This window comes from Argiope bruennichi, chromosome 4, assembly GCF_947563725.1.
Source record: "Argiope bruennichi chromosome 4, qqArgBrue1.1, whole genome shotgun sequence".
NCBI lineage: Eukaryota > Metazoa > Arthropoda > Arachnida > Araneae > Araneidae > Argiope > Argiope bruennichi.
This window is the reverse complement of record NC_079154.1, coordinates 71,888,255-71,913,167: the sequence shown is the minus strand read 5'-3', so window position 1 is coordinate 71,913,167 and position 24,913 is coordinate 71,888,255. Positions and strand designations below refer to the sequence as shown.

The 24,913-nt window shown below is 26.5% G+C and overlaps 2 protein-coding genes across 5 annotated transcripts; one reads left to right on the top strand and one right to left on the bottom strand.

Annotated features, from left to right (window-relative positions):
- Positions 1 to 59: 59 nt before the first annotated feature.
- LOC129967105 (guanine nucleotide-binding protein G(I)/G(S)/G(T) subunit beta-1) lies at positions 60 to 22,130 on the bottom strand. 4 transcript variants are annotated; one of them, XM_056081778.1, is made up of 9 exons: positions 22,005 to 22,130; positions 18,918 to 18,998; positions 15,640 to 15,785; positions 15,494 to 15,557; positions 13,829 to 14,058; positions 9,216 to 9,345; positions 8,814 to 8,885; positions 4,767 to 4,983; positions 60 to 2,202 (listed from the first exon to the last, which is right to left on the bottom strand). In XM_056081778.1, the coding sequence occupies exons 2-9, from the start codon at positions 18,972 to 18,974 to the stop codon at positions 2,096 to 2,098; spliced, it is 1,023 nt and encodes a 340-aa protein (XP_055937753.1). In that variant the 5' UTR covers positions 18,975 to 18,998; positions 22,005 to 22,130; the 3' UTR covers positions 60 to 2,095. The 4 variants fall into 4 exon arrangements, with proteins under 4 accessions (XP_055937753.1, XP_055937755.1, XP_055937754.1 ...); XM_056081780.1 differs by having other exon boundaries at positions 18,918 to 18,993; positions 22,005 to 22,028; XM_056081779.1 differs by lacking the exon at positions 22,005 to 22,130 and adding an exon at positions 21,503 to 21,797 and having other exon boundaries at positions 18,918 to 18,993.
- Positions 21,853 to 23,105, top strand: LOC129967106 (citramalyl-CoA lyase, mitochondrial-like). Its single transcript, XM_056081781.1, has one exon. The coding sequence runs from the start codon at positions 21,990 to 21,992 to the stop codon at positions 22,998 to 23,000; it is 1,011 nt and encodes a 336-aa protein (XP_055937756.1). The 5' UTR covers positions 21,853 to 21,989; the 3' UTR covers positions 23,001 to 23,105.
- The last annotated feature ends 1,808 nt before the right edge of the window (positions 23,106 to 24,913 follow it).

Sequence of the window (24,913 nt, the reverse complement as noted above, 5' to 3'; positions counted from 1 at the left end):
AGAAAGAAAATGAATATCCATGTGCAGTGTAAAACAGATAGAAACAAATATACAAGATATAAAGATAAACAGCTTTATTCACCAATTTAAATTACATACGATTTTATAACTGACGAAACACAACTAGACTCAAATTTGACTCTCACACTGACAATGGCGAAAATAAAATGAAGCTGACATGCACAGCTCATTTGTACACAGGAAGGTTCCAATAATATGTATGAACAGGGAAATAACTTTTCCAATATATAATCAGAGAACAGTATTTCCAAGGGCTGCTCTCATTGAGAGCTGCGAAATGACACCACGAGGAGTTATAATACTATACACACAAGAGGTGGCATGCTCTGAGCTAGATGCTAACTGGCTAATGGGAGCGACAACAAGAACAAAACAATTAAGTAAAATTTGAAATTGACAATGGCTGCTACAATTTTTAACACTACATCTACTTATATAAACACAGGAGCCTACAAAGTAGTTCCTTTTTCCATTTGTTAAGAAGAAAAAAAAGCAAGATAGACATTTTTTTATTTGTTTGTTGCTTGTTAATAAGAGCAGCCAAGAAAGAAACACCATTTATTTTGTGATGGATCACTTGAAAGTGCAGTCACATTGGAAATTACATTATGCACCAAAAGTATATTAAACAAAGAGTAGCAGCATTCTGTCGGTTAAGGCTCCGATTTATTATTATTATTATTTTTAGTCCAAACTACTCTGCTGAGTAGTACGGGCCTTCTTGAAATATACAGGCTTTGTAGACAACAGAATTCTGTTTTTTCCTTTACCTCTTACAGTGTGTTGACAGCCAGTGCAGTTCACTTTTTATTATTATTATTATCATTATTATTTGGCAGATGCAGCTGGATATTACATAATACAAAACTACTACTTTAAGAAAAAAAAATTGCAAAAGAAAGAACCCACTTCCATATCAATGTCAAGTCTAGAACCTGGATAGTAAATTTGTTAACATAAAAGCCTTCAGAGCCTGACTCTACTACAGTGTGGGTTTGTGCACTCTTTACAGTGCACTGGAGTCCTTGTATAACCATGTCCTGCTTGTCTAGTTTTATTTTTTTTATTTGTCATATGTAAACTTTCTTACCACTGCATTGGCAGTTACAGACTTCATGGTCTGCAAGTTGTGAAGTCCAACTTGATTTTTAGCAGTGATCATTTGGGCAAGTTCCACGTCATCTCAATGGTCCCAAGAAGAGTGAAACTGTGCAACAACAAGGATATCTGCCTTTTACATCAGGCAACACAGGTATTTTTTATTTTTTTTACTTTAAATAGTCACGACCTAGATTATCCATGTGATTTGACCACAAATAACGAATTCACATTATTTACAAATGGAATCCACATCTAGCACTCAGAAACAGAAATTGGTTTCACAAAAAAAGATACAACAATACATTTATTTAAAGCCTGGAATAGAATTTGATACAAACAATTGCATGTCCTATAGCAATGTTTCTTCAGTCACAAATTAAAAGACATGCAGAGTGTGTGCATATAGAATCAACTTTCTTTAAGTTTTATGAGACAATAGTGCGTGTCAGGTGAGCAAGGGACCAGCCGGGGCTCAGTCTGGCCCCTCAGCCCAGCCGACACAAGTAGCCTTTTCCCCAAACATTTCTTAACGAGATGGTGAAAATTTGATTCTATATGCAAATGCCTAGAAGCTACAATTAAAGTACAGCATAATAAGTTAATATAACTGTCAAGTGAATACTATGCAAGCAAAAGACAGCAAGCACCGTGCACTGAGCGACTGTGCTTCAGGCAGTTTGCGACAGAGTATGACTAGACAGAGCTGTATAATTCAGCATGAGAGAAAAAAAAATCAAAAAGAGGAATAGTTGATTTGGATCACTCACTCACAGATATAGATATAAACATGCACGTCTGAATATGAACGCCAAATCACACATACGAATGTAAATTTTTTTTTTTTCTTCACGACACATACTCAGGCTCAATATGTGCTAGATGTAAAGTTACAAAAGAAGGCCAGGAAGCAACACTACTGTGTTCATGTGTAAACAACAAATAACTGGTCCAGGAAATATGTTTTGTTTCAGCATCAATTCCAGATTTTGAGGAAGCTGTCCCAGGATCCAGTGGCAACTGCCATGCCATCTTCAGTTACTCCAAGACAACTTACTCTATTGTCGTGACCAGCCAGTACACCTGGAAGACAAAAGCAAATTATTGGCTCATCGTTCCTTATTTAAATTCTTAAAGGAAAAATTCAATAAATGCTCAAATTATTATTAATAAAAACATAATTTAGTACAATTTTAATTCTAATGATATACATTTGTGCATATATCTTAAACTTAAGGAGCTTGTATAAATAAAATTTAGACACTATAGAGTTAGTGTTATTGTGCACTTTAAGAAATAACTTTCATTATGATACCTTATTATAGAAGAAATACACATACCCATTACAAAATAAAACAATTTTTTCAACCACCTTAAGGTATATAAATGTTATACACATTACAACTGATATTTCAAAGTATTAAATTATATGAATTACATAATTTTATTCAGAAATAAAATAAAATACATATCAATTTTTTTTAAAGAAAAACATTTTGCAGTTGTTTAGAGATAAAATAATTAGTTTCATGAAATCAAATCATAAAATTTTGCCTGAAATATTAAAAATTTAATTTTAAAAGAAAGTTTTTCTATAGGGTATAAAACGAATCTAAAAACAGAATTTTTATTCTAAATTTTATATTTAGGAAACATAACTATTTCGGAAATTCTTTTCCTCTGTTATATAGAATTTAATAAAATTTTTTTTAGAGAAATAATCCCAAAATCTTTCAAGAAATTCAAAGTCGTTTTGTAAGGCATTTCTCAAATTGTTGACAATCTGACAATTTTAAATTTTATTTTTAATCTTGTTTATAATATATTTAAATTTTGTTCTTAAAAAACTTCAATGCACTCTGCTAGTTCAGTTGTTTTGAATATAACAATTACCAATTTCTTATTTAAATCGAATTTTAGTATTTCATGGAAACAACAATGGAAAGACTCATGCAAGGTAAGAAGAGCACATTTCCAATATTCTTTAATTACATTCTTCTAGATATTCTTTTCCTATGTTGACCTCCATTTTAAAAAAAAAATCATGGAATCTTATTTTAATATGAACTTGTATAATGATTTGATAAACTGTTCGATAAAAATTAAATTTCTCCAGTAGTCAAACCACCTCTTCTTTTATGAAATTAAAATTATGCAGTACAAGAGAAAAGGTATACAATATATCTGAAAATGGGCAATAATAAGTGGACTCAAATTTTCATGACAAAAAAAAAAAAAGACTAAATTACTGATACAATTAATTGTAGCAACCTATTAAATTATTAAGTTGAAATTTCTATGAAACTATTAAGCCATTTAATAGACTTCTAATTTTTAAAAAATAATTTATATTTCTTATCCTCAATTATTTTTAAAAAAGTAGGTTATTAAGTGAAGCTTTATCTGGCAATAATAAGTGAATTTAGACACTATATTTAACTAATATATTAATTGTAACTTAATATCCCAGTTAATTTTTTCATTGAAAATTCTCTGGTTATATGCAAAGCAAAATCTCATGGATACCAATAAATTAGCAAATAAATGAGCTAGACCAAATTTTCAAAAAAAATTAACACTATCAGATAAATTATTACAACAAATGTAAAATTATAAGCCCATGTCCAACTAGAGTTGACCTTGTAAATGCACATTTATGGTAATAGGGAAAAAAATTATTTCAAAGTAAACAATTTGTTATATTTGCACTAAAAGGCATATTGAAAATTATTCAGCAGAAAGAATGTGTATTTCTTTTATCTATGTAATTGAACAGTTAATCAAACAGTTTGCTTATAAGAAAAATCTAAACTATTACTAAACTTCTCAAAATCCCCCCCCCACCTGAACTTCACAAAGTACTAAAAAGTTTTAGAGAAGGTTTTGTAATAATAAACTGAATACTTTTTTTTTTTAAATTCATAAAGGAGATATTCATCCTAAGCAACATCATTATATCAACTAATTAATCAATATTTGATAATCATTAATCAACTTCTTACAAAATTTGTGCCTACGAAAAAGAGCTAATCTGGTGGAAGAAGATGAAATGATATCAGAAATGACTGATATCATTAGTGACAGAACATTTGAAATAATATAACAAAGGGATACTATATTAGTAAAAATAGCAAAATGTAAAGTTAACTATTTAAATAGTTAAGTGGTTAGTTAATAGAATTATTGCAAAGTTCTGTAAATAACTATTTCACTACTGTTATTCTTTTCAGAATTCAAAATGCATCGAATCAAAATTGCAAATATACTTAAAATAGATGTCTTCAAAAACATTTTATCACCCTCATGTTTCTCAACCTTTTCAACCTCATGTTTCTTTTAATATATTAATAGTTATTTCATCTAAATTATAAAATCTGTAAATTTTGTTTTTAATGAAGTTGTAACCTCAATTATAATATTTTTATAGAACTTTTAATTATTTCATTAGCTTATAATATCTTGGAAATATGGTATAATGCAAGAATATAAATTTTCATAATCAAATAAACATTTCATAAAAATGAATTAGCAAAAAAAAAAAATACTCCACATCAATATCTCTTTAAAACATTAGCTTATATCTAATTATATAAATATATTTTTAAAACTTAAAAAGAATAGAAAAAAAATATTTTTTTTTAATTTACCAGCACGTTCAGCCTTCATAGAATCCCAAACATTGCAGTTAAAATCATCATAACCAGCCAGCAACAGCCTTCCACTTTTAGAAAATGCAACAGAAGTGATTCCACAGATAATATTATCATGAGAATACATTGCTAATTCTTGATCAGCTCGGATGTCAAACAATCTGCAAGTAGCGTCATCAGATCCAGTAGCAAATGCATATCCATTTGGAAAGAACTGCAATTGAAAAAAAAATTAATATATAAGAATTTTATTTAAAATTGTCCATATTTACAGTAAACATATTAGTACACTACTATGATTATTTGAATTCATGTTCTCTAGTAAATTTCACAACATATGCTAACTTAATAGCATATACATTTTCAGTAATCAGCAAAAACAAAAATAATAAAACTAGATTTGCATCCCAGTCATTCCTTTCATCCACTTCTAAATTCATAAAAATAAGCCTGATAATTTTCTTAATATCAAAGCATTATTAATACATACAAAAACATTTCATTATTGAAATATTACTAAAATATTTATCACTATCTTACATTCAAAAATTAAATGTATCTCAGCAACTGAGTATTTATAAATCTGATAAATAATTCTTTGTTCAATTCCTATTTGCTTTGTTTTTCATTATGAAGATAAAAATCGTAACACTTGGATAGATTATAATTATTTTGCTTACAATTATTTGACATTCTCTCTTATTAATAATTAATTTGTCAGCAACAACAGCGAAAATACATTTGTATGCTAACAATTTATTGTACAAAACCAAAATCCATTGTATAATTATTAATCATAAAAGCACTCCTTTTTCAAAAATAAATTCTAAGATGTTGAGAAATTAAAAGTTTTCAACATTTGCAAAATTAAAAAGGAAATTATTCTGAATTAATATATTTCTATTCTGGGTAACATTCTTATGCTAACACATTAAAACTAAACCTAAAATTGGTCTATGAAGAATTGAAATTTTTTAGCATAAATAAATCAAGATTTCCATCTTTATATATAAATAAATTAAATCTTCCATAATTTATAGATTCTTATATTTGTAAACAGAGCATAGTGAGAAATTGCTGTAAAAATTTAAACATTTTTAAGCACTTTTTAAACTGTTAGCTAAAAAATAAATAAATTAAAAAATTAAAAACATCTTTGGACATGCATGCATACGTAAACATAAATATTTTCTAAGCATAGGATGATTTGTTTTATAATAATGCAGTTTTCCTTGAAAATTTGTTTAAATTAATTTTAAATGTATAATCTTTAACTTTTAATATTTATTTTTTACTTTAACTTTTAATATAACTTTTAATAATTTAATAATAATATTTACACAATAACTTCTACTATAAAATAAAAATCATTTTGGTTTTAACAAAAACATTAAATTCTCAACACCTTAAAGATTAACAATAGAGATCCATGATCTTTTCCAATATTTCTAAGAATAATAAACTAATTATTAGCTTATTTAGATGGATACATCATTTCTGAAAATGTTGATAGCAATATAGAAGAATGGCATGACCAAAAATCTTATATATGATTTTTATACATGCAACAAATAAGATTCAATTTGGCTGAGGGAGAAAATGTAAATTTCCTCCATCACTAACTCACTACCTTTATAAATTTTATTTGCAGTCTTATAAAGCTCAGAACTAAATATTCCAGAAGGCTACCATTATAAAACTGGCAAAGCTACCATGAAACTACTGATGGCAGAACATCAACAGGATCTAAATAAATTTTTTAGGCCGTTTTTTTAATAAAAAATAATAGTGTTCAGAAATGTTCAGACTATTAAAAAAAATATCACTTCTAACTTCTGAAGTTTAGTAAAGGCCCTTTTGAACTCAATGCTTTTAAATGGGGGGAGGGGAATCTTTAAAAAATACAGAAGAACATGATTATATATTTTATGAAGAAATGAAAATATTTTAACAAGTTCTAGTTTTTATAAATAATGGAAACAAATTCATGAAATTAAAAAAAAAAAAAAAAAAATGCAACATCTGCAGTTGGAAGCAAACAGAAAATAAAAAATACCAGTTGAAGCCCTTTTTTTTTTTTTTTTTTTTTTTAAAGCTAGTGCAAGATAAATCATATTGCTTCAAAATTTAATAAAAATCAAATTAAAGCAAAGAAAGAATTTTTTTCTTCTTTTATCATGTCTTTAACAATGGTAAAATTATATTATTCAACAATTCAAAGGAACAGTAATATTGTTTTGAATTTCATAAAAATCATAACTAGAAATTGTATCCAAAATAATTTTTTCAAAAATTATTAAAACTAAAGAAAAAAAATGCATTCATTCAAAGAAAATTTGTATCACTAAAAAGATTTTTTTTTTTTTTTTAAATCTTCAAAATGGGGGGGGGGAGAAATTTAGTGCAATAACATGCTTTATGTTGTTTTCCTTTTTATATTAAATTTTAAATTAAAATTTTAAAAAATTCATTCTCAGTGGTGCTCTAATGCCAAATAAACAAATTTTATACTAATAATTTAAATGGTTTATACTGCACATGGCTCTGTCAATCAGGATAAACCTTTATATCTAAAAAGACTTCATTAGGAGAAAAAATTCTATGACAGTTATAAAAAGAATTATTATATATTATAAAATGCTAAGAATCTAAACCCCTCTTTAAAAAAATTTTAAGTAGTACATTCACCCCCTTCCCCCCCCCCTCCTCAGTAAAATTAAAATTTGGCAAAATTGGTTCAACAAATAAAATTTTCAAATAATTGGGAAAATTCAATTAAAAAAAAAAAGAAAAGGAAATAATGATTAATGACAAGTTAAAAATCTTATGCAAAATTTTATTTGATCAACTAACATAATTATATACAACAATTACAATTCAATGCAGCACAGTAAAATCCCTTTAATAGTTCATTCAAGACACAGCTCCAAAACAACGTACTAATAAGAATGCCAATCTAATGCAGGACATACTATGCTATAAAGAGATTAGATTTCAATATACATATTTTTAGAGCAGCTTCACCCATATTTGAAATAACTCTTTGATGCACGAAATTCATAATGCTGCATTCTTATTTTCCCACTGATCGACTATTCTGCAAATTCCTCTTTAATACATAAAACGTTTAACATATACTTACCAGGCATAACTTAAATAAACTCTTCAATATATAAACACTTAAAATTGCAGTTTGAACATTTTTCAAACCGCAGCAAGTATGGCACAGTATATACTGCTCTTTCCATAAGAATGCCAATCTAATGCAGGACATACTATGCTATAAAGAGATTAGATTTCAATATACATATTTTTAGAGCAGCTTCACCCATATTTGAAATAACTCTTTGATGCACGAAATTCATAATGCTGCATTCTTATTTTCCCACTGATCGACTATTCTGCAAATTCCTCTTTAATACATAAAACGTTTAACATATACTTACCAGGCATAACTTAAATAAACTCTTCAATATATAAACACTTAAAATTGCAGTTTGAACATTTTTCAAACCGCAGCAAGTATGGCACAGTATATACTGCTCTTTCCACATAGTTACTTCAGTATTTCATTAAAAACAAAAAATATTATTGAAAAAAGAGGGACCAGAAAAAACAAGACTCATTAAGTGTTATTTTAGTATGTTTTGGAACCCATGGATGCATTTCATCCTGGATTTCTTTACCAAATTCTCTATTTTTGTTGGTTTTATTTCTTGTTACATCTGATAAACACACCTTTAAGACCATGCTTTTGAATTACTGTATTCAATACAAAATATCAAGCTTCCTTTGCAAAATACTTAAGAAAATTAAGCATTTTTTCCAAGATTAAGCTCTTTTAACGAGTGTAAATGTGATTTTAAAATTTAATTACTATTAAAACACTTTTCATGACACTATACATCCTGGTAAAATATTGGTGAAAATTTCCTGATTTTTTTTTTTTTTACACTCAGTTATAATTGAAGATTATATTTAATATTCAAAAAATACATATCTGGAACAGGTACTCAAACAAAATACTAAAAATTCATTACTTACTGTAACAGCATTAATATCCGACTCATGACCAGGGAACGTTTGTTTGCACATGCCATCTCGAATATCCCAGAGCTGAAATTAGAAAACAAAAAGCTATTCATTAAAACATACAAATTCACATAAATTTTCTGTATTGAAATAGAAAATACAGCAAACAATACAAAAAAAAAATTAAATTCTTCATACAGGTGTAAAAAATTAAGAAAATCAATTACAATTCAAATTTCAAATATAGTTATTACAGTAAAACTTTTCTTTAAAATGTGTAAGCAAAAAAGTGTGCATTTTCTAAAAATACTCCTTTAAGTTATTATTGACAATTTTGCTATTGACACCAAAATTTTGATGAACTGTATTGTAATTGACATCATTAATCAAATAATTTAACACGAAATAGAATACCTTTGCAGAGGCATCACAGGCTCCAGAGACAAACGTTCGCATATTTGGTGATAGAGATAAAGACATCACATCACCAGTATGGCCAGTGAAAGAAGTACACTGTTGTCCAGTTTCAATATCCCAAAGAGCACTAAAAAGCAAATAAAAAATTACTCAAATTAAATATTATCTTAAGCATTTATCATATATTTTTTTTAATTTAAATTCAAAGAATTCAAAGAAAAAAAATATATAAGAAACAAATTAGAAATGTAAAAATGCAAAAAAAAAAAAAAAAAAAAAAAGTGAATAGTGTTTACAAAATAAAAATTTCTCTACATATAAACTATTTAAAATAAAAAATATGAATAATAATTTACACCAGAATTTCATCATTAGCAAATCACTAGTCAAATCTTATTAAAGAATTAAGCTATAAAAAAATTCTAAAAATTCCAAAATCATTCCCCAGGAAAAATAAATGAAAATCTTAAGATCAAAATATAATTTATTTTTTTTTTAAATGTGCAACACAGAAAGCAATAAACAAATAAACTTACAAATAATATGCAAAAGAAACTACCTTAACATCAACCCAAATTTAACTATCCTCATTACAAAAAGTCTAATTTCCAAGTACACCAACAAGAAGAAAACTAGCATGGGACCAATTTAAGGCAGTTTTGTTTACATTGGTAATAATTACTGTGCAACTTGGTTTCATAAACAAACATTCAAATAGTAATCTATTTCCATCAAAGATAAGAAGCACAATACTTGCTATTGATGCCAGCATAAAACAAATCTTTTATAATTGTTGAGATATAGAATGCATCCAACAAGGAAATTAAAGAGGGAATAAGTATAGAGCCTCTAAATTTTTTAACTTTACTTCTTGTATCTTCACTTCATCATGAATATTTCATTAATATTAACAGCATTTTTTTTAATAGAGAATGATTGATTGACTCGAATTTTATGGTGCAAATGCCAGCCCTGGCCATTCTGCACCATTTAATAAAATAGAATATAGCTTGAATATTATTTGTGTGATCCAGGATCTTTGTTTAGAACATTTATGTAAGCAAACAAATGGGCGATTCTCCCAAAAGTGAACCATACCTTCAAAAAATAAAATTCAAAAAAATTTTTTTTGTTGTTTATAGATTAGTCAAACACACAGTCTGAGCTATTTAATTCATGTATTTTTTTTTTAACAGTTTGTTTTTATATGTTCATGGAGGTCAAAAATAGTGCTTACAATATTGAAAAATTTTTGAATTCATACATGTACACTTCAATAATGTCTGTAAACAAATATTATACACTTTTATTCACTTTTTGGCTTTTCAAAGTAACTACAGGTATATTTTTATTTAGTTTAAAAAGGAAATTACTTTCATTTTAATTTTTTCAAATTGTAATTCATGATTTTAGATATATCTTGAAGGATGTCCCGTGCATCACATTAAAACTGCTATAAGTTTTACTAGCAGTACTAATTTTTTTTTCAGACAGAAATAATTTCTAATCTACTTTGTACTTTTAAGAAGAAAAAAAATTCTATTATTCAGATAAATTCATATTAATAATTTTTCAAAATATAAGCATTTTAAATTTGTCCCGTGCATCACACATCCTTATCCTGTGCATTGTTCATGTTAAAATAAGTGTTTAAAAAAGGGGAAAAATAAAAGACATTCAGAAATTTTTGGTGTTTACATATATATTTATGTTAAATGATAAAAAAAAAAGTTTTTTAAAAAATACAATTTAATTGATTGTTGTTACAAAAACATACATCATCTGTCTTTAATATAAATCTGCAAAACTGTAGTATCCTTGTGAATTTACAATTTCAGGAGCTTTTATATTTTTTACTATGTTATTCTGTGTGTAGAACAGTTTGTCTTCATGTTTAGGCCATTTCCAATATGCACCATTTGTGTTCTTCGTCATCACAGATACTTCAGTTTCTGCACCTATAATTTGAATTACCAGTCCAGGGTATTCCTTACCATCATAATTTACCAAGATCCAGTTTCCTATCTCTATGTTGGTATCACTATGATATTGTTCCTGCATAATTGAGTTAGCTGTATTTAGGAAGAGGGATAATCCATCATTTCGTGTACATTTCATTCCGTGAACTTTGAAATGTTCAAAATAGGCACAGCATTAATCCATACATCATTATTTCGTGGAATATTTCTTTCTTCAAGAAATAAAACTTTTGTTGCTGGCATTAAAACTTTTACCAGGTAGTAAAAATCAGAAGCAGATTGCACAATGTCAGAAGATGTTTGCTTGCTCATAACTTTTTGACGAACAAGTGATTTTGCTCTTCCCCCTATACCGTCTACAACCTATTGGCAGTTATTTTATGTAAATAAATATCTGCCTCATGTGAATACATTATTAATATCTCACCTGTCATGTATTCTCTAAATATAACAACCTAAATATATTGAGAAATGTTATAAATCTCAGGTGTGTACCAAAAAAAATCACTTGTCCTGTGCATCACAGCCAAAAAATCAACATAAACTATTAATTAAATTTTATATTTACTTAATATTGAGTACCACATCAATCTACTGATTGTTCTTTCATTAAAAAAAATTATAGTCAGTAAATCCAAGAAACATCACAGAAATTAATATTAATACCAGTATGATCAGAAATTCTGATTTTATGTCAATCCCGTGCATCACGCATGCATTTTAATTTTTTTGTTTGCTTAATTTTTAAATGTAGAAAAAAAATTGTATATTATTTTGAAGTGCAAGTTAAGGGCTTATACCTCGTAATTTTCAAAACATTGAATTACCTTAATTTCAGTAAAATTTATTGATTTAAACACATGTAAATGTCCCGTGCATCACGTAAGAATCGCCCAAATGTTGATCTAAATGTTGTATGCCTAATTGTCAATCATGTAACAGAAAAATAATTATTTAAGATTTGTAATAGCAGCAATTATTTTGAATTATTATTAGAACCATGATTAAAAGTTTCATTTATATTATTACAAATAGCATTTAGTGTTTTTATAATTTTTGTTTAGATCTCAAAAATATATAGTAAAGAAGTTATTTAATATTTAATACAAAAATGAAGTGCTTTATTTTTTAATTTTTCAAAATTTAGAAAATTGGAAATCATGCATATCTGTGAGGTGAAAAGAATGATAATCTTCCCCTTCATATTTCAAATATTGGAAAACTGAAAATTTATTGGAATCGTAATATACTTAGCAAAGAATTATGGAGATATACTGGATTAATGTAAAAAATAATGAATAAAGACTCAAAAATTTTATATCTTGCAATTATAAGCTTTGTTTAGAAACTGAAGATCACAGAAAATTTTTATGGCTGTAAAATTATTCTTTTTAAAAAATTTTATAAGTAATCTTCAATAATTTTCTTTTACTAATAAACTTCTTAAAAATTCAAATAAGTAAGAAAAGTTTTAACGAATTTCAATTTAGAAATAATTATGCATGAAATGCAGAACCTAAATGATATTTGTGGAAAAATACTTAGTTATTTTAATCATAATAATTCTAAATGCATATCTAATATACCAATTCTAATTACACAATGTTTTAAAAATAAGACTAAGAAAGTAAAATATTTTATTTATTCTAAAAATATTTAAATGATTCAAAATCAAACACATAAAATTATAAATTTTTATTCCACAGTAAAAAATATTTAATGTTTTATGAAGCATTTTTTTAAAGTATGCCAATTACTTCTCCAATGTAATAATTCTGCTAACCTTAATATCCTATAACATCTTTATTTTTTAAATTTAAAAGAAAATACTTTAAGGGAAAAAATACAAATACTGAAGCCCTGAAAAGAAATCGTAATAATGAAAAATTTATGTATAATGATCATAATGAATGATAAAAGTCTTTCATACTCTTATTAATAAGTTAATTCCACATGAAGCTGGACTTAAAAGACAGTTTTAAAATTTACAATTAATGTTTTTTCTCCATTTTAACTTAAAGCATATCAAATATCTTGAATATAAATAGGTAAATATTGTATGTGTAAAAGTAATATTTTACTGTGAATTTCTTTTTACTACTTGTACTATCAGTTATAGTTATCCAAACTTTCATATTTACTAAAGCATCAAAGAATTAACTAATTTATTCTTCAAAATGAAGTTATAAAAATCTATTGAATACAAAAACTTTTAAATTTTGTACTCAAATTGCACTACGAATAAACATTCAATGATTTAAATCTTTAACTAAAATCTTTCATCTTCGGTCACTCAAAACCTTTTTCTTTAAATAAAATTTGATCTCCCACCCCCCCAAAAAAACCTATAAAATTTTGAATAAATTAAGAATTTTCCTTCTTTTTGATTCACAACAGACAATTGGACTTATTTCTAAAAAAATTAAATACTGTTTTCTTTTGTAAGATATATTAAAATTACTTTCTAAATTAGAACTTTATGAAGTTGAAAAGAAACATATAAAATGAATTAAGTCCTTCATGCTACCCCAACAAAAATTTATTAACAATCAAAGAACAATTAACTTATCCATGCCACTTAATGATGCCAAATAATAATAAAACATACTTTTTTTTAAAAATTAGTCTTACCATGTCATATCTCCAGAGCTTGTAACAATTTGGTTATCATCTAAAAATCGACAACAAGATAAATAGCCTGTATGACCTGGAAGTTCTCGACTCACACGCACATTTCCTTCACGGGTCTTGAGACTATATATCGAGCATATATTATCAAGACCTCCACAGGCAACATAACTACCTGAAGGAGCATAGGCACAAGTCATGACCCAGCTTGAACGCAGAGGAATAGCATGTACCTAAACAAATTAAATAAAAATTTGTTTATTAAACCATAGTATAAATATGAGTACATTTGCATTCTGATAAAAAAATTATTTAGCTGAATATAAAAGAATAAAATTATAGTAGCACTAATAAAATAAATATAAGAAATGGTCATTCATGACTTACAACACATTTCTAACATCCTAACAATTTAATTCATCATGAAAATATTGAAAGGCGACAGAATCAGAAATGTTTCATAGGCCCAATTAGATAGAATCTTAAATGGCAGAAAAGTAGCAACAGTTCAATCTTTATCAACTACAGGGGTGTTTGTGGGACCCCAAAAAATCCCCTGAAACTTTTACGGACTTACTACCGACATTTTGGAGTTTCGAGAAGGCGGGGGGGGGGGGATGAAAAATTACGATTTTGAAGTATTGAATGACCTAATTATAAAAGTTCATTGAATTACTTTTTTTGCAAAATTAAGACCTTTGAACCCAGGTCACGAGATCGCACATCTGTTCGAACGAAGTCTCTCCCTTTATTTTCTGCCGCGCCTACTTGCCGAAAAGAATCCAGAAGAGAATGTCCGAGAACCGGGGGAATGAGTCATAACTCGCAATAAGGAAAGAACAAAAAAGAAGTTTTTTCCCCCTTTTCACGCATTATCACTGCCTTTGGAGAAAGAAAGGAAAAGTTTTCACCACACACACTGACCTTGCGTTTTCTGCTTTCAAAGCAAACAAAATTACCCAGATCAAAATAAATAATTCATTATTATTCCTACTTCCTTTTGAACGACGATCCCCGGAATTTCCGGGTATCGAAGTTCAAAATCCCCGGAATTCCGGGGTTTCCCCGGAGCACAAACACCCCTGCAACTAGATCGGTTCCCTGTAAGATGCTATGCAAATTTGATATGTAATCTAAACCAAAGTTTACTTCAAAAATAAGATATAAATGTAACAAATTATTTTTTTAAAAAACTGCATTATGTATAAGAAAGAATATGTGTTTTATATGTGTAATTGCACAGAAACTGATCTATTCTGAAAAATTAATATTTCTATGATCTAATCACTCTTAATATCTTTCCTACTATTTCAAACATATGATCATATTCTCTAAAGTATAAATATTTGTTTAAATATGTTACCATAAATCATATGCTGTATAAAGTATAAATTACAGATGTCAGGTTTTCAAACCGACAGGAATATTAGTATGTATTATTGAACCATTATTGCCTTCAGATATTTTTTTTTAAATACGTAATTTTTATTAATTTTATTTTTTCCCCTTCTTTTAAAATATACAATTGCATCTAAAAGAGAGGAGGAAATAAAAATCTGAACACATATATCTTATTAAAACTACTTCAAATTTACATAATGAATCTAAGTTTTGTATTACATTTTAGATTCCAGCAAATTTTATAATTACAAAAGAATGTATACAAACCTTATTTGTAGTATAAGCATCCCAGACTATCAATTTACCATCCTGAGAAGCTGACACAAGATAACTAAAACAAAATGGTAAAGAATCATGCATCATCTTATTCAATAAGAAGCACAATAAATAGTTATACAAAATATGATACTTACCGAGAATCTGATCCCCAATGCATGGCATAGATTTTTGCCAAGTGACCTCTAAGTGTGCGCCGTGTACGCATTTGAATCCTGCCAACTGGTTCCATGTTAGCTGTAGCTTGGACCAAAGTAGTGTCACAAGCCGCTTTCCTGGCATCCTGAAATTAAATTTTAAAAATTCAAAAATCATTTCAAATCTCATTTTTGCATTTTTGGCATTAATGTAAAATTTATAATTATCTCTTACTTTAAAAATGAATTATGAAAATATGCAAAATGATTATTCCCATCTTATTTAATAATATTGGAATAACAATTATCCAAATTTAAGTTTAAAAAATATATGGAATATTTTTTAAAAAAAATCTGCATATTTAAAAATTGGAGCAAAACCAAAGAACCAATTCCTTAGTCCTAATCTCTCACTTTTTATTTTATATGATAATTCAAGAATTACAGATATATCAAAGGTTGCCTTTTTTCTTTACATTTTAAAATAGTTTTAAAATTCACTTTGCTCAACCAACTTCATTTTCCTTCTACACTTTGAAAATAAAATGAATAAAAGATTTATTAGATTTTTTTAAATATATAATATTTATTATCTTAATCTAAAAACATAATCCATATCCATCTGTTATTTTCACATATCCATCTGTTATTTTCAATACAGAACAATTTTTTTTAATTTCATGATCAAATAAATGAAAAAGAGTAAATTAAAATATTTTTTTTACTACTTTAAATAAGTATGTTTTGTTAATAATTATTTTCATTGTACATTAGTACTTAAAAATGCCATTTTTAAATCTATTTACAAAATTTATAAATTGTGCACAAAAATAACAGGTATGACTTATAAAGGGCAACTAATCCCAAAAGTTATATATATATATATATATATATATATATATATATTCTGAGTTATACAAGAAATGTATTTGAGGGAAGGGTTAATGAATAAATTTTTTCAGGGACTAACAGATGTGATATTGAATTCATAGCTTTTTAAACTTTAAGTGATTAAAATAATAAGCTAGTTTCTTAAATAAAATAAATTATTTCTAGAAATTTTAAAACAAATTTTTAGATTTTAATTGTTTATAATTATTAAGAATTTAGTTACAATCCAATATTTTATACACTATATGAATAATCATGACAAATTAAAACATTTGAAATGACTAAGGTGAATGGGATTGAATTTTCCCACAACATTTCCAAAAATAGCTTTTCTATAGAGTAAAATTACATTATTTTTAAAGTTCTGTTAGTGTATTTTTTCTTTCTCAAGTCCATGTTTTCACAAATATTTAACAAAACATTTCTGATATGAAGCATTACTGGAATAACAATGTTTGTTTTTCAAATGATTTAAAAATATGAAAAAACAGTTATGAGATCACTTTTCTCATATAAAATAAAATGTATAATATTTAACACTGAATCAATCCTCCTTTGATGATAAACTGGTTCACCGAGATTAATGATCCAGAAAATTTCAATTTTTTTTAACTGTTTCTTTATTATAATTTTTTCAATTTATAAAACTTGGTCTTAATTGGCTTTCTCGTCAAATATTTATAAGTTTCAAATTTTGATAATTACGTAAGTTACAGTATTTTAAAAGTTTTATATCATTCTTTTCTTTTTACTATACACTTTCCTAATTTTCAATCAATTTTGCTTAAATATGAAATGGAAGTGCATATACTTTCTATGTTCAAACCAAATATTTTTTTTTTAACTAAGAGTGCAAAAAACAGAATTTTTAGAAAGGATGTCTTGTGATGTAATTTTTTTATATATATAATTTACCCATCGCAAAGGATTATTCAATAAAAATTGATTTATCATAAAATGCAGCTTCCAGTTTTAATTTCAAAACAATTGAAATGACAAATAATATTCTATTTCAGTCAAAAAATGCACTTCTAAAAAAATAAAATTAAATTTTTATGCAGTCCTTTGATGCTGTTAATAATCATATTCAGTAAAACATTCCAGATACTCTTACCTTTAAAATAATGAAACATTTCAATCCAAAGCAATTAAATCTGACTGAGTTACGATACTTTGAAGATTTTTTTAGACCTATCAGCTTTTGAGAAATTATGGATACTAATTAGGACATTCGAGAAAGTTAATGCAGTAGTCTAAAATTGTAAATTTTTATAAAATAATTATATTTGAATTTTCACAAGTTATTCAGTTTTAGCTGCAAAAGAGTGGATTTTTTTTTATTCAAAATGTTTTATTCATAAGAATATTTCATTAAATATAACTTATAGAATCAAGGATTTAAAGAAAAATTTAAAATTTTCAATTATCAGAACATTTCTTGATTCATATTACATAAAATATAAATCATTGCTTCATTTATACCATTTTTCCAAATCAGATGCATTTGCTTCATACTAATGGTTTAGAAATCAACTATTAGCCCCAATTAGAATGGGTAACAATACATATATAAACCATTTTTGCCTTAAACAATATAGAATTAATGAATTAATAATATAAATATTTTAAAAGGTTACAAAACATTGCTTAAAGTTTTCTTAGTTAGCAGTAAGAATTATCTTCAATTTGCACTTTTAAGAAGTAATGGCAACATATTCATAATCGTTCATTTTTCCTCTTGTGCACATAATGTGGTTGAGCTCATTAAATTTTATTTTAAAAGAAATATATTATAGGAAAATATGCTAAATATTTTTAAAATTTATTTGGAAAATAATAGATATTATAGAAAAGATAATTTTATTTAGTTTTAAGATGTAAAATCATTTTTATGCTATAATAGTTTCAGAAATTATTGTGAAGATAGAATGACAAAGTTTCACAAAATTTTTAATTAAAATTTAATTTCAAAAAAATATTCCTCTAAGGAGCTCCTTCCCATTTTTGAGAGTATATAAGTATATTGGTAGCTCTAGATCAAATTGTCTAGCTTGTAGACTGTTGACAAATACAGATGCAAATTTATAAGAAACTAGAGAGTATATTTATTCAAATTTCAATCAGTATAAGAAATTCTTAAGACTCCATTTCAACAAACCATAAGCTTCATTCTTCCTAATACAATACAATCTAATTTATCACTTCAAGGATAAAATTATATTAAAAAGGCAAGCTAGTTTTTAAAAAAAATGATTTACATTATAATCTTTCTCTCAATATGTATACAATGACATATATATAAAGAAAATCAATGAAACATAAAATCGTATTAAAACGAAGTGACGTATTACACATTAAAGTGCAATAGTTTTATTGAGTATTCTTACCCTAATTGTGTTTTTGAGGGTTTCAGCCTCTTGACGAAGACTATCTAATTCATTCATTTTGGAAGTTCAGGAGCTTCTTTTCTAAAAAAAAGAAAAAGAAATATTTGAAAAATGAAATGTAAAGTAATTTGACATAAATTTTTATATATTTGTATCATTTACTTATTCATAAATAAAAATTTTAAAGTGTTTTTATTAAGAAATAATTAAGTAAAATTTATATAAATTGTCATGCATTTTTTTAAAAAATCATTTTGCAAATTTATGGCTTTAAAATAATAATTAATCCAAATTCAAAAATTTGGTAACATTTTAAAATTAAAATAATTTGAAAAGTGATATTTTGAACAAAGGAAATATATCATTTATATCCATCTCCTTTCAATATAAACTTATGTATGTTAAATAACTTATTTTAACCATCTAAGTAATATTTATTATCACATTAATTTTACCATTTTACCTTTGTAAGCATTTAAAATTAAATCTCATCAAAAACTACAGATATTTTTAATTTCTTTCTTCCTTATATTAGGATGCAGATTCTTATTAATTTGAGATTATTTAAAGCAATACAAAATACGGATTTAATTTTTTAATAAAAAAATGCATTTTATCTTCAAAATTTTACACTTTCTCAATAGCACTAATTAAGTTTATATCTTTGGTAATTGAAATAAATGACAAATCTGACTATCAAAACAATTAACCATCAAAAAAATAAAAAATTTCAAGCTTATTTTAATACATTAGTATAAACATATTGCCATATAATTTATTTCTACTACTAATGATCATTTTGACACTGCCAAAATTATTACAAGCAATAACAAATATTATATAGAGGATTTCTGAATATATTTACGAGGCTTTTTTTATATCATATATTTTCAATACTTTTTTATTATTTTGAAAGGAAAATATAATTCGCCATTTTTTTTAAATGATACCAGTAAATTCATTAACAGAAGAACGTGATAAGCTCAACAAATACCCCATTATAAATGTTACTTTTAAAAATAAATTTTGGATTCCAAAAAAGTTTATTTACTTGTTGGGAAATTGAATTTACTTCTGAATTAATAATAATGATTATTAAAGCAATTTAATATCATGTTCTGCACATCAACTAATTAAAATTTATAATTAACTTAATAAATAACCTTCACAACAGATTCAAATTTACCAATTTATTGTCTATGCATTTTTTTATCATAATTATATTATCATTATAATAATAAAGTGATTAACCATAGAGCCATAATATAGATCAAAGAATATATGGTGCCAGTTTTGAAAATCAGTTTAATATATTTTTAATTAGTACATAAAGACAGAAAGAATTTATATTCCAAATAAGCATATTGCTATTCTCAATTGTTTTGGAGTTCGAAAAAAATTTAGGGAAATTTCAAATTTTGTGAACAACAAAAATGCATCTCTTACTAAGCATGAATAATCGCAGATGAGTTAATTTCTTAATATTAAAAATGAAACTATAGCATTATCCAAAAGCAAACCAATAACAATTTAGATACAATAACGATATAATTATGAGTATAGATATAAATATAGTATTTAGAGTGCTAAATGTGTAATATTCATTAATTATATAAAAGATATTTCAAGTTAAATAAGAAATTGCAAAATTCAACACATTTTTGTACACTTTTTAAGTAATTTCTATTGAAGAAAAATCCTGATTTTGTTATAAAAAGGTTAAAGCACTCAGAAAATAGTACTGGTTTATATATAACATTATCTGCTAATATAAGTGAAACTGGATTTTAATACTATTTGAGCACATTTCCTTTCAAAGGCGTAAAAAAAAAACAACTCATAAATAACATATTACTTATAAAAAGCATAATCAAAGTAAACGAATGATTATAAGATACAATATTACTGCACAAATCAATTCTGCATTTCCAATAAATGCAACAAGTAATGCTATGTAATGAATAATTTGTTTCCTGAATCAACAAATCAAATATCTGATCAATAATATCTCAATACATATTAATACTCAATGGATAAAAATTAACAGACAATTTACAAAGATATGTAAAATTCCTTCGTATATTAAATAGAAAACCTTCATATAATATGTAGAATATATATTACAAAAAGAAAGTCTATGAAGCAACTACTATGGGGATAAAATGAATCTTAAAGCAACTTATTGTTTATAGAATACAAAATATCTATACGGCGAAACTTTTTCCCACAATTAACAGTAACAACTGCTCGTATTGTAACACGAACAATATAGTTAAGTAGTATTAACTTATGACATTAATAATCATACATAAGCCTACTTGTCAAATGAAGAAAAACACATAATTTCAGGAAAGTTTTCACTAGGAACAAAAATGGTTACCATAAATAATAATTCATGTCAAAAGTACCAGTTTATAAGAAAATTCAGCCATCATTATTACAATTACTTTCGCAGTGTATCGATCTACAGCCATATAACTAAGCCTTAAATCTTCAATTTCAAAATTGTCAAAGTGAAAAATAATTATATATTTTTGAATCGTAACAGATATAATGCCTAATTACATTGCTTAAATAATTCATACCTGTTGCAAGAAAACGGGAGAAACTTAGTTTTCTTAGATGTAAAAGATAACACCGGCTGATCCGTCAGAGATTGTATGTTGTCTGTCCCTGACGGCTCTGCTATTGAACCGATTTGTGTAACATATAGATGTTCTTGTTACAACAATTGCATACACCTAGTTTAATTTCGACTTACTCCACAGTAAAAACTTATAAAAAATTTATCTGTGCATTCACCGGTCGAAAATAAACTGAATATTTTGCTGGAAAAAATTTTGTTTAACTCCCGATTACACACATTCCAAAACCATACACAGAGGGTGCGGTTCTCCTGCGCGCATTAGTGGAACCCCGTAGCAAAAGGAGGTACCGAAACAAGCGCATGAGCAGACGGCAGGACTGTATAAACGCCATATTACTTTGTGGATATAGATCAGTGTTTTATGTTCGAAAGAAGAGAATTTTTAAAGACTACAGGAGTGTTATAATTGATGTAAAAATATTGAAATGTATCGATTTTACCGTGTCTGCTTCAGTCAGCTTATATCATATTCTAGAGGTAGGACTTTGTATATTTCTGCTTTCCCTCGTGCTACCAATTCAGTTAACAATAACATAGATACTATCAGACCTAGAAGGGCAATTTTGTATGTTCCTGGTCATGATCGAAGGAAGATAGATAAACTAAGTAATTTAAATGTAGACTGCGCTGTTCTCGATTGTGAAGATGGCGTTGCTGCTAACAAAAAGGTTGATGCACGAAATGTTATTCAAGAAATTGCAGGATCTTTTGATTTTAAAAAAATTGAATTTGCTGTTCGCATTAATTCGATTGACAGTGGTTTAGCGGAAGAAGATCTGATGTCTGTTTTGAGTGGCAAAAGATATCCAGACACTTTAATGGTTCCTAAATTAGAAAATTCTGATCAGATAATATGGATTAATGAGAAATTGAAATTGCATTCAAAGCAAATTACTGCAAAAAAATTGAATTTAGTACTTTTCATTGAAAGTGCAAAAAGTTTGTTAGATCTTCGTCAAATCTGTGAAAAGGCTGTTGACATCTCTAAAGATGGACTATTTCGTTTTGAAGGCCTTGTCTTTGGATCCGATGATTTTTGTGCAGATATAGGTGCAACACGGACGGAGGAAGCAACTGAACTCTTAACCGCAAGGCAATTATTTATTCTTGTAGCTAAATCCTTCCGAGTCCAAGCAATAGATATGGTGCATATTAATTATAAAGATGTATCTGGATTAATAAAAAGTTGTGAAGAAGGAGCTCGTATGGGATTCACTGGAAAACAAGTTATTCATCCTAATCAAGTACCTATTGTGCAAAAAACTTTTTCTCCTTCTCCAGAAAAAGTAGAATGGGCAAAAGAGCTCATTCAACTTTTTAAAGAGCATCAAAAACAGGGAAAAGGAGCGTTTACATTTCGAGGTGCCATGATCGACAAGCCTTTATTGCTTCAAGCGGAATATATAGTTAAGATGTCTGAACAGCTTAACGATTAAGCGTCCTACTGAGAATGACTTTGTTATGCATTTATATATGTTATATAGTTTACTACTTATATTTTTATGGCGATTTTTGAAAAAATAAAATCTTTATTTTTCTTATTTACAGAAATGTTTTATATTTTTTCCCCATCACATTAAAAAGAAATCACTGTTTGCCTCTAATCTAACATTATTAAGGAGAATGTTATTTACACTGAATGTTATTGTTTTTTCTAAAAGGAATATCAAAAATGAAGCATAATTTCTACTACTATACAAGAATTAATGTAATCTGTATGTTGTTGTTTTTTGTATGTGTACCACATTATTGGGCACAGCTAAAATTTCATATTTATACAATACTGTCGTTTCAAAGCGATTATTAGGTAAATTACCATTACTTTAATTTACAGTTCTCTTTCTATCTTATCAAAATTTTTATGCTTGAAAATTACTCATGCTTAATTATATTTGTAGAAAATTTTAATGCATTTTTAAAAAATTTGCAATGCGTCATTGAAATATGTTTGACAATTGTCCAAAAACGACCGCAAGAGTAACTATTGACAATTTTTTAAAAAAATGAGATTTTTTTTTTCTGTAAGTATTTTAATTATATTAAAAAGTATTTGACTTGTGATTCATATGTTATTAGGATAAGGACTACCAGATAATTATTGTAATTATATTCATTTAAGCGTATATATATATATATTTCACTTCACGATAGTTTTCTCAATATTAGAAGATCATCTTTGTTTAAATGTCCCTTCTCGATAAATAGTCTTAAATCATGATTTACTAATCTCTACTAGACATAAAGATAAACGCTCGCAGGCCGTTGCATTAGAACTATCGAATTTGGAAATATGCATCTTGAAGAGATTTTTTTAAAAAATTATTTATTAAAAATTATTTTCACATTTTTTTTCCACAATTCTCGCAATTATAATTAGCACAAAAATGATTTTTACACCATTTAAAAATTTAAATTATATTTTCAATGATACCAATAAAATTGCAACATAATCTTTAAATCTTTTTAAATAACACATTTTATGACAATGCGTTTCAGTATTATTAAGAAACTCAAATCATTTGTAACTACAATTACTTTACTCTTTGTTTATGGTGAAGATATGAAGCTATTATGAGTAGGTTTCTACTTAAAGTAGACTTTTAATATCCTTTTAAAAATTTATTATACTTACCGCTAGAGTATATCTTTACAAAGTAGCAATGATGGTTATTTAAACTGCAGTGATTTTTTTTAAAGTTAATACTCTTTACAGTAACGTTATTAGATGTAGAAAAATATATTTATTATTTGTATTTGCTTGAACACTGCTTTCTTATTGTAGTAGTCTGAAATTTTTTTATTGGATAAAAAATATTTATTGAATAATTCTCTACGTTAATAGACGAATTATGAAAAATATCCTGTAGTATATATAAAATTTCAATGTTGAACTATTCTTATTTATATCGTTACATTTTAGATTTAAAAAATATTTAGTTTCTGCAAGATTTTTTTTTTTTTTTTTGATAAGATGAACATATCTATTTTTTTAAATTACTGTTCAAATTTTTGGTAACGACAGAAAATCAGACATTATACGATGAACGAAGTGGTGTAAATGTCGAACTAATTGATCGTACATGTCTACCAAATTTTAAATTTAATTTTTTTTTTTTTTTTTTTTTTTTTTTTTTATCTAGGAGACTTAATAGAGCAAGTTACTTAAAATATTTAACTGAAAATTTTAGCAACCATTAATCATGGCGAACCAGCTGGTATCCAAAGGTGGCTCTTGAATGAATGAAATTTGTATCAATGAAGCAATTTTATTAGAAATAGAAGTACTTTATGTCTAACAAAGATCTATTTATACAGGTAAAATCATTGAGCACAATGTAAAGTCGCTTGC